The 13,707-nt window shown below is 39.0% G+C and overlaps 1 protein-coding gene across 19 annotated transcripts in view; it reads left to right on the plus strand.

Annotated features, from left to right (window-relative positions):
• Positions 1-13,365, plus strand: part of CCDC158 (coiled-coil domain containing 158) — a 114,811-nt gene extending 101,446 nt beyond the window's left edge. For 15 of the 19 annotated variants that reach the window (XM_016422980.2, XM_016422988.2, XM_016422991.2 and 12 more), the window contains 4 exons: positions 1,486-1,553; positions 5,345-5,533; positions 11,493-11,600; positions 13,164-13,365. In XM_016422980.2, the coding sequence (XP_016278466.1) occupies positions 1,486-1,553; positions 5,345-5,533; positions 11,493-11,600; positions 13,164-13,240 (442 nt within the window). In that variant the 3' untranslated portion in view covers positions 13,241-13,365. The remainder of the gene's footprint in view (positions 1-1,485; positions 1,554-5,344; positions 5,534-11,492; positions 11,601-13,163) is intronic. The other 4 variants (XM_016422985.2, XM_056803284.1, XM_007495761.3 and 1 more) reach the window with 1 other exon arrangement.
• Positions 13,366-13,707: the final 342 nt, after the last annotated feature.

Consider the following 13,707-nt stretch of genomic DNA (forward strand, 5'->3'; position numbering starts at 1 on the left):
TACTTTTTTTTTTTGCTTTTTTGTTCTTTTATTTCTTTACATTAAATTATGCCTCCTAACCTAAATCACTAAAATCCCCCATAGAAACATATAAAGATGATTGTACTGAGACAACTCTTTCCCCATAAGAATATATGTTGTCCAGGTTTTACAATATCATTCTTTTCCTTTCATAAAAATGATCTGTGACTTGAGTCCTAGGAAAAGTTTACAGAGATGGCTTTCCCAGGCAGCTGGGACCTGATCACTTTGGTGACATCTGACATTTCTCAGTTCCACTATCACCAATCATTTTGATTCTTTTGGACTTTTTTTTTTTGAGACGTTACAGCAATTTTTTATTTTTTTAATTTATTAAAATTTTTTTTTACATTTGAATAAGTTTATTTAGTCAATTTAGAACATTATTCCTTCCCCTCCACCCACTTTTCCCGTAGCCAACACACAATTTCATTGGGTATCACATGTGTCCTTGATCAGAACCCATTTCCATGTTGTTGTTTACACTAGGATGTTCATTTAGAGTCTACATCCCCAACAATTTGCCTTCAATCCATGGATTCAAGCAGTTGTTTTTCTTTGGTGTTTTTACTCCCACAATGTTTCCTCTGAATGTGGATAGTGGTTTTTCTTGTAGGTTCCTCTGGGTTGTTCAGGATCACTGCATTGCCACTAATGGAGAAGTTCATTACATTCGATTGTACCACAGTGTATCAGTTTCTGTGTACAATGTTTTCCTGGTTCTGCTCCTCTCACTCTGCATCAGTTCCTGGAGGTTGTTCCAATCCCCATGGAATTCCTCCACTTTATTATTCCTTTTAGCACAATAGTATTCCATCACCAATATATACCACAATTTATTCAGCCATTCCCTAATTGAAGGGCATCCCCTCATTTTCCAATTTTTTGCCACTACAAAGAGTGCAGCTATGAATATTCTTGTACATGTCTTTTTCCTTATTATCTCTTTGGGGTACAAACCTAGCAGTGCTATGGCTGGATCAAAGGGCAGACAATCTTTTATCACCCTTTGGGCATAGTTCCAAATTGCCCTCCAGAATGGTTGGATCAAGTCACAACTCCACCAGCAATGAATTAATGTCCCGACTTTGCCACATCCCCTCCAACATTCATTACTTTCCTTTGCTGTCATGAGGTAGCCAATCTGCTAGGTATGAGGTGATACCTCAGAGTTGTTTTGATTTGCATTTCTCTGATTATAAGAGATTTAGAGCACTTTTTCATGTTTTCATTAATAGTTTTGATTTCTTTAACTGAAAATTGCCTATTCATGTCCCTTGCCCATTTTTCAATTGGAGAATGGCTTGATTTTTTTGTACAGCTGGTTTAGCTCCTTATAGATTTGAGTAATTAGACCTTTGTCAGATGTTTTTGTAATGACGATTGTTTCCCAATTTGTTGCTTCCTTTTGGACTTATTTTTAATCTTAATAATGTGCTAGAATGATGATTCTTTTGTTTCCAGAGATCCTACAACTCTTCATGCTGGAGACCTGGAGGACACATCTAATACCTTCAGTTTTCCATCCAGTGGTGAGTTTTTAATGGATGCTTATCAAACATGGAAAGGAACTGAGGAAATGTATTTTTTCTTTTAAAATTTAGGCCATTTGTATTAACTTAATCTAGTTCCATGAATTATATGGTGTAAACCTCAAAATTCCTTAGACTTATAAATGTTGGAAATTTCACCATTGGGATATTTCATACTTGGAAAATTTCTTACTGATAGTCTATTGGAATGGGAACCCCATTGGCATGGGAGGTTCCTTCTCTTCCCTTCTTCAGATTACTTTAGGACAGAAACCTTTCGCTGAACAATGGAAAGGACTTTGACCTATGCTTAAGCATAGAACAGGAATTTCTTTGAATCATGATTGATTTTAGAATTGATACAATGGAGATACTTGGAATAAATCTCCACCTTATTCAGTCCTAACAGGATTGAGTAAGGGCTGCAGCCTAGATCAAAGATTTAATCATTTGAAAATATGACCTTCAACAGACATGTGCAAAAGCCAGAAACCTCTGGGCGGTCCTGGGTTAAGCTAGAGCCTCCATTGGCACAGGGAAATTGATGAACAGTGATTGGTAGATGGGAGAACTGAGAGGAGGAACTTGGAGTTTTTCCTGAAAGAGAGGAGGGTCTGGAGACTGGAGGGTGGTGGAGGAGTTTGGTCGGGGTAATTGCAGTGGACTCGGAGAAGCTTGCGCTGAAGGAAGCTGAAGGTGGGGGCCTCTGAGACTGTTTCTCCATTTTGGTCACGTGAGTGATAGGGACTGATCTCTTTTCTTTGCCCCAGCTATCTAAGGGCTTGGGCCTTTTGGCCCAGCCTAAACAGAAGGGGTATTTAAGCCCTATTCCCTTCTCTCCCTTTTTCTCTCTCTCTATCTCTAATTCCTTTCTTGCTCCTATTGTAATTAAACTCCAAAAAAGGCTGACGGCTGACTTGAGTTTTTCATTTAGGAATTACATAGCTGAATTCCTTGGCGACCTTAAATTAATATATATCAGTCTTTTAAAGTGATTCCCTTGTCACAATGGTCTTATATGTTACTTTTTATGGGAATATTTTATAAAAGTATGATCTACACAGGCCAGCTGACCCAGTTATTTTGTTTCTCTGGGAGCAGTTTCTCTTGGGAACAGTTTCTTTGCTCCCAAGTTACTTACAACATGGTAAGACAGATTCTAAGGTTCAGTTTAAGGATTCAGTCACATGTTCTGTTACCCAGGCATTTTCTAGGGTAGGGACACACATTGACCCTTCAGATCACAGTCTAGGACAGTGATGGGGAACCAATGGCACAGGAGCCAAAGAAGGCATGCAGAGTACTCTTTGTGGGCATGCGACCTTCCCCCCCCCCCCCACCATCTCTCCACCACACCTGATGACATTTTTTCTCATCTTCCACCCCTTTGCCCAACAGCTCAATGAGAGTGCACAGGGAGTAAGGTGGGCAGCTCATAGGTGGTAGAGCTCTTTCTACACTTGTTGAGGACATTCCTCACTTCCCCTGCCCCTCCAACCCAGAAGCCCAATGGGAGCACTTCCTTCTTCCCCTGTGTGGGATGGGAAGGAGGGGCATGGCACTTGGTCTGGGAGGTGGGGCCTGGCACTCCATCTCTAAAAGCTTCACCATCACTGGTCTAGGACCTTCTTATATTGTACAAAGCAGGGGAGAGAAGACTCTATCCAGTTCCCTTCAGTATGAGCCAATCAATTAAAACTAGCATTAAGCACTCAGATGCTGACTGACATCTTAGCCAAAGTTTGTGGTACAAAGAAAAAGGGAGAGATTTTCCTCTTTACTTTGTGCATTTTTATGTGCCCCATAAATATTTAGAGGTCCTTTAATACAAAATTTTAGACGAAAGACTTGGAGAGAGAATAAAAAACAAGGTGATACAAAAGAAATAAGTAACAGTATCTTTAAAAAATTATAATTGGCTAATAGAATTCATGATTTTGAGGAAACAAATACTAGAAAATCAAAATATTGAAAAAAGTGTAAATTTCTTATTTTAAAAAATAACCTAAAATAGTGGGAGAAGATATAAGAATCATCCAACTACTTAAAAAAAGGACCTTCCCCCAAAACCTGGATAATATTTCAAGAAAGTATGAATGAAAACTATCTAGACCCATTAGAACCAGAAGGCAAAGTGACAATAGAACATATCCATCAGTGATCTCCTGAAACTCCAAAATGAAAACTCATAGAAATATCATAGTCAAAATCAATTTCTTTTCTTGAGACTGAGCTATGTGAATTATTCTGTTTTTTTTTTCTACTGGGTTTGATATTTTATATTTTTTTAAAAATTCCTTTCACATGCACAACCAACATTGTTGGCACATGGTTTGGCAAAATTGTTTCTAAGAATTTTCTTAATTTCTTCTTCATCTAATTGTAAATTGAAGAAGCCATGAAAATTCCAGGCCTAGGTGAACTTACTTTGAAAAAGTATAGAGACAGAAGGAATCCTATCTGTGAGACAATTATGGCTTTGCTACCTACATCAGGAGGAGACAAAGCAGAGAAAACACTCTACAGATGGAAAAATATCCTGATTCCAGGTCCAGCACTCTATCCACTGTACCACAAAACAGCCCCATTTTTTCACTTAGTGTTTATCAAATCAAAAGTAATATTGTCATTCTTTCATTGCTGAGCTTGAAGAGTTGTATGAAAATCATTTTTAAGCCAATAAATTCTATATTAATGAGTAATGATTAAGGCTATCTGCTATGTGAACTGTGCAGAGTTCTCAGCTACAAGTAAGCTAGTCTTTTCTCAGTCTGCCAGGAGCATACCAGAGAAAAGAAGAAACCAGTGCTGCTTTCTAGGTATTCTATGACTGAGGATTGTGTAAGAATTTAAAAATTTAGGTTTTATGCTAAATATGAGAATTCTATAGTAATATTGTGGTTGCTGATTTAAAAAGAGATTATAACAAGTCAAAAGGACTTTTAGTAGCTTCATTTACAAAGAGGTGGGAAGAGTATAAAAATGAGAAAATATAAGAAGAGGGTAGAGAATTATCTTCTGGCCTATCACCCTAAGCGTTGCTCTGATGTGGGGCTCAGTCCCAATGGGGCTCAATAATCTTTAGGCAGAGGACCAGATGGTGTCTTCAGCAAGGGTTCCACCAATGTAGTCTCCTCCAGGAAAGGAAGGCCTCTCTGGAACCAATCTCTCCAGAAACCAGGAAAGGAAAGTCTCTCTGGAACTGATCTCTCCAAAAGCCAGGAAATGAAGGCCAGCTACTCACCCAGCTCTCTGATGCAGGATCCAGGGAGAAGTCCAAAAAGAGAAGTCACAAGGTGAAGTCCTTCTCCAAAGAAGCAGTCCAAAGGAGAAGATCCTAAGGTGAAGTCTCAGGAGCAGTCCCAAGGAGAAGAGCCAAGCTGAAGGTCCCCTGGACAGGAAGTGCAGGACTTTTTATAGTCCTTTTTCTATACCACTTCCTTTCCCTTCCCTCCATTTTATGGGAACCAATTGCAGTCTTTCAATTTGCCTAGTACTGCCCAAGGGGTGGTCAGAGGCCTCTGGAGTTGTCACCCACTTTAGCAAGGGACTTTCAAATTTTCTTAGTGTTAAGTAGGGGTGCTTAAGTTTTTGATTGACCAATTTAAACATTGCTGATTGGTAGGCAAAATTTGATTCACTCTTCACAATAGTGAATGAGTCTGAGAAATGGAATATGGATGAAAGGGAAAGGCCATCCTTTTGATATATCAAAGATGATAAAGACTTGATTGTAAAGTCAGTATAGTGTTTCACTGAGCCCATGTATTCCTATTTTGCTTATGTTCTAGTAAGTCCTTCAATTGCAGTTGGTGGAAACCGATATGGCACTTCTCCTAAAAAGTTCTCCCAAGAGCCAAAGGCCACAGAAAGGCCTCCAGCACACCCCATCTTGTCCAGCTCAACTGAGGATTCTCTGTCTTCCAAATCAGACTACAGAGCTGTCAAACATACCCATCCATCTGATGTTAAAGGTACAGGTGGGTGCCCATGGGAGTTGAATGACCTTGTTGATTTCAACCCAATATAAATGTTTGTATTAATATTTTCACATAGAGATTCCATATGGTCTTAGACTTAAAAGAACACATATAAAACAAACTCTGATAGTCTAGGGTTTGATGAGACCTATTTTTTTCTTTTTTTTTCCCAAGGCAGGATGGTTTATAATTTACCTATGTTAATAAATTGATATTTTCCCCAAGAGTCAATAGTTTATACTTTTTTTTTTACACTAAAATTTTTATTTTTGACATCCTTTTAAATTCAGTGACTTTCAGACCTAGGCTTTCCAAGTACAATTTACTATCATATAGACATTTTGTAAATCTTAGCACATAGTGTCAATATGTAATATCACACAACTTTGTCAGAAGTTCTCACTCTTTAATTACCAATTCATTTGTTAAATCCCAAAGTAAAAGAATGCCAAAATCAAGATCTAGTCTCTATTTCTTCACCACTCTCAATGTTTTCCTGGTTCTTTTTTGCTTTTTCTCATTAACACTTTTCAGATCTATTTATCTAGCCTTAACCTCTCTCTTGAGGCTTATATCTTTCATCTGTAGCTGCCAGTGGAACATTGTGAACTGGATATCCTATTTTCAACATGTGTAAAACTGAACTCATTATCCACCCCACTTGCAGTTCTTCCCTTTTCCTAACTTTCCTATTACTATTGAGAGTATCACCACCATTTGACATCCACCATGTGACATCTCGGTATCATCCTCAACTCCTCGATCCTTCTCTCATCTCCTTATATCTAATTGCAAGCATACTTTGGAAATAATTCAGATTTGGTTTCAGGTTATTACAATAAAGTGAGTCACAAGAATTTTGGAGTTTTCCAGTATATATAAAAGTTATATTAACACTATACTAATAATCTATTTAAGCATTCAATAGTATTATGTCTAAAAAAGAATTCTGAAAAAACAATTTATAGGTAAAAATGCTAACCATTGTCTGAGCCATCAGGAAGTGATAATCTTTTTGATTGTTGAAGGGTCTTGTTTCAGTGTTGATGGTTGCTTCTTTTTTTTTTTAAGTTTCTGAAACTGATTTATTAAATAGGGAATAGATTAGAGTGGAGATTGCTAAATGTTATGGCAGCTATGGCAATTTCTTTTTTCCCTTTATTAAAAACTCTTCCCTTATATCTTAGAATCAGTACTGTATATTGGTTCCAAGGCAGAAGAGTGATAAGGGCTAGGTAATGAGGGTTAAGTGACTTTCCAAGGGTCACATGGCCAGACAGTGTTTGAGACCAGATTAACCCAAGACATCCAATCCCTAGGCCTGGTTACCAATCAGTTGCTACCATGGCAATTTCTTAAAATAAGACATTGAAGTTTGCTACATTGATTGACTCTTCCTTTCATGAAAGATTTCTTTGAATATGCAATGATATTTGATAGCATTTTACCCACAGTAGAACTTCATTCACAACTGGAGTTAATCCTCTCAAATGTTGCTGCTACTTTATCAATGAAGTTTATGTCATATTCTTCAATACTGTTTTGTCTCAGGGAATAGGAAGGTCCAAAAAGAGGGAGTGAGACAAGGGAACAAGGCTTGTCAGTAGAGCAGTGAGAACACACACAACATTTGTTAAGTTCATTGTCTCATATGGAAGTGATTTATGGCTCCCCAAAACAATTATGGTAGTAACAACAAAGGTCATTGATCACAGATCATCTTAACAGATAAAATAATAGTGGAAAATTTGAAATATTGTGAGAATTACCAAAATGTGACACAGAGACACAATGGTAAACACATACTGTTGGAAAAATGTCACCAATAGACTCATTCAATGCAGGACTGCCATAAGCCTTCAGTTTATTTTTTTAAAAAATCAGTGTCTGTGAAACACAATAAAGCAAAGTGCAATAAAATTAAATAGGCTTGTGGTTGCCAATTCCTACTGACTCTGCCTTTGTGACATTTCTTATATGTGCTTTCTCATTTCCTCTGATGCTACCACCACCTGAGCCCTCATCACCTCACATTTGCTGGCTACTTTGACTCCTTGCCACAAGTCTCTCCTGCCTCTATCCTCTACTTGGCCGTCAGATTGATCTTTCTAAAGCACAGGTCCCCCCCCAGGGATCCTCCCTTCAGTATACTCCAGTGATTCTTTACTACCATCAAGATTGAATATAAAGTTTTTTTGGTTTTTAAAGATTATCATTAACTGACCCCTTTCTACCTTTCCAGTCTTCTTATACCTTTCTGCCCTCTATGTACTCTGATCCAGTGACATAAGCATCCTAGAGATTCCCAGAAATAGAAACTTCATCTCCTGACTCTGGACATGTTTTCTGGATGTTCCCCCATGCCTGAAATCTCTTCTTATCTCCACCTCCTAGCTTCTCTGACTTTCTTGAATTCTTAGCTAAAATTCTACCTACTACAAGAAACCTTTCTTAATAATGCAGCCTTAGCTCTGTGCTTATCTCTAATTTATCCTGTATGCATCTTATTTGGTCTGCCCTGGATTCCCTGGGGTCTTGCTCTGACCTCTCCTTCCCAGGGTTGTTGGATATTTAGGGCCCTTTCTATCTTCTCAAGACAGAGTGTGAGGAACCTCAGAAAGCTTGGGTCTGGGCTCTCTAGTCTGAACACTGTGGCTCTGTGCCAGGTGCTTTCTGCTGCCACTGCCAGGACTTCAGTATTCCCCATGCCAGGTCTTTCTCAGAGTAGCCATCCTGACTTCCCACTACAAAGGCCCCGTAACTGGTCACCCTGGCGCTCGCTTTGCAGGAGGGACCCTTTTCTCATTGATCCTGGACTGAATTTTTGAATTTTGGAGTAGAAGTCACCAATAGTAGTTGGCCATTCTATTTCCTGGTCATTATTTTGCCTGTTGTGAGCTTTCAGGGATTTGCTGGAGCAGGTATGTGGGAGCTGGTCAGTCCATCCCCTCAGGCCACCCTCTCAGCAGGAAGTCTCCTGAAGCAAGAGTCCCTCTACTATCCGAGTTGCTCTCCTCTGGATGACTTATTACTATCCCTTCTTAACATACTTCAAGCATGGTCTGAACCTGGCACAATACAAAGGGATTTTCACCTCCAAGCTGTTAGAGGTGATGCTTGTTTTATTATCACTTAAGTACAAATTAGTTTCCTTGGCTGTAGTATTGTTGATTCTTTTTGCGCTCTCAGGTCATTGAATTATCCAAATCTTTTTCAGGCAAATTGCTATCTTTCCATGCATCCCTCCTTTTGTGTTTGCAAAACTGATTATTTGAACCCCAGAAAAAGATTTCACATTTATCCCTATTAAATTTCATCTTCTTTGATTCAGTTCAATGTTTTCATCTGTAGCTATCTTTTTGGATTCTGGTTCTGCCATCCAGCGGTCCTTCCTAGCTGCCTGTTATCCACCAATCTGTACATTCCTTTCTCTAGTTCACTGATAACAGTAGTGGATAGGACAGTGCCAAGGCACAGATCCCTGGGGCCCTCTATTGGGGACCTCTTGCCAACCTGACTTTAAGCAGTGATTAAACTCTTTGTGTTTAACCATTCAGCCAATTTTGAATCTATCAAACTCTTACACTGTGTAGAGCATTGCTTGTCACCTTTGACATGAGAGACTTTGTCAAAAACTAGTTAATAACATCTAAAGCATCCCTCTTATTCACCAGTGAAGAAATTGTGTAGAAAGAAAAGAAGGAAAGGGAGAGAAATGAAGGAAGAAAGCAAAAAGAAATAGAGGAAATAGAGAATGAAAGGAAGAAAAATAAAACAAAATTGGACTAGTATAGTTCTTAGCAGCAGTGTGGAGGATGGACTAGAGGGGGAAGAGACCTTGGGAGTGGGAGTTGAGGTTTGACTTGGAGGCTATTGCAATAATCCATGTGAACTGGGATGAGGGCTTGAATGAAGGTCATAGCTATGTAAGGAGAGGGAATGGGGTATATGTGAAAGATGCTGTGGAGATAGAAACAAGATTGGATAATCTGTTAGATTTGTAGTTAAGTTGGGGCACCTAGGTGGTTCAGTGTATTGAGAGCCAGGCCTAGAGATGGGGGAGGTCCTAGGTTCAAATATAACCTCAAATACTTCCTAGCTATGTGACCCTGGGCAAGTCACACTTAACTCCCATTGCCTAGCATTTGCTGCTCTTCTGCTTTGAAGCCAATACTTAGTATTGACTCTAAGACAGAAGGTAAGAGTTTAAAAAGAAGATATGTAGGTGAGTGCGAGTGAGGGATTAATAATTAAGAATGACACCAAGGTTGCAAACCTGGGGGACCAGAAGGATGGTTTCCTCAATAACAATAGAGAAGTTTGGAAGAGGGGTACATTCTGGGAAAATTCTATTTTTGAAATGTTGAGTTTGATATACCTACTATTAGGAATGTCCAATAGACAGGTGGTAAGAATTCTGAGTACAAAAGAACTAGGGAATGGAAGGATTCCAAAGGCCACAATGAAGATGAAAAACGGGCTTAGGAAAAATATAGCACAGAGAGAAATGGAATGATAGGAGATGATGATCTGATAAAGAAGGAGCATTGAAGGTGACTACTTGCATCGATGGCACGATCGAGCATGTGATCTTCCCTGTATAGGGCTTAAGTAGCATGGAGCAGTGTGTTTTTGGAGTAGACTGAGGAACTTGGAAGCTAGAAGATTGGAGGGAACATCAAAATAGATATTTAAGTAGGCAGGAATTGGTGTGAAGAAGAGTGGGAGCCAGGCATTCATCTTTTTGAGGAAGGGAGAGGAAGAAAAAGACAAAGAATGTCCTAAGGGCTAGTAGAAAACAGTCACCAGGAACATCTAGTATGTTAGTTATCAGCTTTTTAGAGCTGCCACACATTTTATACATACATAGTATCTCTGTTTTTATTTATAAAAATGTTAACAGCTCAGGGCCAGGCATAGACTAGAAAAGTCCTTGTCAAATCCCTTCCCAATATCTCTGCAAATTATAGCATCAACATCCCCCTGTTCTTGCTTAGTCATCCTGTCAAAAAAGAAAGTGAGTTCTTATGGAATGGGAGCTATCCTTGAGGAAGCCCAGCCAGCTCTTATCTGTCATCTCCTTTTCTAATTTTTTCTGAACAATCACTTTAATTATCAAGTAGTTTGTTAGGAGTTAATGAAGCTTGGCATCCATGCCTAAGGGGGCTACACTAGGCCCAGGCCTTCACTGCTTTTTGCCATGACTGTCACATAGTAGGTTGTACTTGCCATTCTAGCATCCCTCTAACTTTCTGCCACTCAGCACTGTCTCCATTTATGCGCATCACCACCAGGCCTCTAGCACTATCATGTACCACTCACCTCCTGGCCCTAAGCCTGTCACACAACACATAGGTGTTAATGATGCCTGCATTCAGTTATGCCAGTCCATCTCTCATCAAGGAAGTGAGTAGCTCACTTGGGTTTGATAAGAAAAACTTTTAGTTGCAATGAGGAATCTTATTAAATTGTGAGCATTTAAAAATTTTTTTGAAACACCACAAAACCTATTACTTTGGTTTTATTTCTATCCTTTGTATTTGAAAGACTCATTTTTTTGTTTTGTTTTTTTTTAAACTGTGTCTTCCATTCTCACACAGACCGGAAGTTCAGTGTCTATTAATAGACCTACTACTGATAAATATGGGAACTTTAGCTTACTTGTTTACAACCCTAGTCAGTTTGATACTTCTTAGACAGCCTGGTAGTCTCCCCCTCCCAGTAGTTCACCACTTCCATGACAGACTTAGTGCAGACATCTGATTGGCTTAGCCCACTGAAGTTCAGAACTTCAAAGCAACCTCATCTTTCTCAGGAACTGGTGTCATAGGCACGCCCCACCATGTACCTTACAGGAGGTGTCTGGCTCCTGATACTTCCCAAGGAAAACAGTTGATTATGACTGGATTTTTTTGTAATCACTTCTAATTTTATGCCTTTATTTTGTTGTCATTGTTAGCTTCTCAGAATCAACCAGTAGAAACAACTGGAAAAACATGTAGGAAGCTACAGAACAGACTGGAGAGTTTGCAAAATCTGGTAGAAGACTTACAAATGAAAAACCAAGGTACTATATATGCTGTTGGGGAGGCCCTCCTGGATCTTAAGAAAATTTTCATTTTCCTCTACCCAAAAGTCATTCTAATGGATATTCATTCCCAAGAGATGGGGAAGATATGAAAACAATTCAGAAACCCAAATATAATGTGATTAAGACCTTTACTCCCTCTGTTTCCCTAATTGCAACACAAGAAAGTCATTAGTAAAAAAATTGGGAGAAAAAAATAAAATTATTAGAGAAAACAATTTTAAGTCTTTCCAAAACAAAAATTCTTCTACTGACCAGCCATCAGTAGACTGTCTTTTAGAACTCTCTGCTCTGCTCTTCTTTGGGTCTGACTGAGGGCATAGTCAAATTTGAAATTGTTTCATTCTTGGTCTTTGTATCCCCAGTACCTAACACAGGAAGTCCTTGTTGGCTGATAGATTGATTTTGGGCATTTTCAATATGCAATTGGTCAATTCAGTTCAATTCAACTTTTCTTAATGGCTCATTAATGGTAGACATCAAATGCCAGGCTAGCAACTGGGGATACAAAGACCAAATGGAAACAGTCCCTGCCTTCCTAGGTTTATATTCTATTGAAGAAGTGTGACAAATATTCAAATCAGTAGAATACAAGAGAAAACAAGAAAGGAGCTAGCACTGAGGAGGGATTGTAAAGAAATAACCAGATGGTAAGATTCAAAGGCCTTTACAAGTGGGGGAATTTTCATTAGTAAATCAAAGGCTTAACTGGTCCCTTTGATTTGAAAACTATGATTATGTCACAAGATCATAGATCTAGAACTCAATTAGAACTCTGAATCAGCAGTCTAGTCCAGCCTCCTCATTTTACAGAGGAAGAACCTGAAGTCGAAGGAGGGTTGACTTCCAGGAGATTACACCAAGAAAAATGCTGTATGATGAAGGGACCTCAGAGGCCCTCTAGTCCAACAAAAAGTAGACAGAGTGGGCAGAGAGAAGTCCAGGAAAGAGAAGGATGGTGCATGTCAGGGTTCAAGATGCTACACAGAGAACAGGAGGAAAGGCAATCAAACTGAACAATGAAGAACTGTTAATACCTATAGGGAGCAATTTTAGGAGGGTAGTGAAGCCTAATAGAATTTATTAAATTCAGAATACAATCCTATTTTTGAAGTAAAATGATTTTTTAAACAGGGTTGTAACTTGGAGAGGGTGAATGGTGCTTTGTACCAGGACATTGAAATTTAAAGGTCTCTTATAGGATTTGGACTCCATCAGAGGCATACAACTGAATTTTGCACCTTATTTGCAAGAATTAGTTTGACTATGATAGCTTCCTTCTGCCACTCCTTCAGGAATCCCAGAGGAGTTACTTCCCAACCTGGCTTGTCCTAGAGTCCCTGTGACTTACCTCTGCAATGGAAGCCTCATTCCCAATGACTTTGTCTTAAAAAGATGGTCCAAGGACAGGGTTATGTGGTTTGTTCTGTGTTCCTAAATGGCTGGCTACAGCTCTGCTTTTAAACATGTTATACAGCTTGAAACTTCATTTGCTTCTGCTCAGTTCAGACTTACTTGTGTTTTATGCCTTTTTTTTTTTAGCAATGTCTTCAATGATCAGAAATCAAGAAAAAAGGATACAAAAAGTCAAAGACCAAGAGAAGATGCTATTGAAATGAACCATCCCTTGCTTCATTTTTATACATGGACTATGCCTAATTAGCTGTCATGTTTAAACATACATATTATTCTGTGGAAGGTTTTTTTCTGTGAAAATTTAATAAAAGAGAGTCAGAGTCAATAAGCATTTATTAGATGCCTACTATTTGCAAAGCCACACTATGTTAAGTTCTGGGGATACAAAGAGAGGCAGTATCCCTGCCCTCCAGAACTCACAGTGTTTACAAAAGAGACAAAGGATGAAAAGAAGTTGGAAACTTGGGGGGTGGGGTGGAGGCAGATATTCCCTTGGGTGGGCATGGTGAAGTCTTGAAGCTAATGAGAAGTGATCTGAGGAGGGGGGAATTTCCAATTTGTCATCTAACTGAAGAATTTCTGGAGATGATGTTCAGAAATGTAGCTGGGTGGAAAATGGTAAAGAGAATTCCTTACATGTCCTTATGTGGAGAAGGGTGTGGAAAGAAGA

The sequence above is a fragment of the Monodelphis domestica genome, chromosome 6, assembly GCF_027887165.1.
Source record: "Monodelphis domestica isolate mMonDom1 chromosome 6, mMonDom1.pri, whole genome shotgun sequence".
NCBI lineage: Eukaryota > Metazoa > Chordata > Mammalia > Didelphimorphia > Didelphidae > Monodelphis > Monodelphis domestica.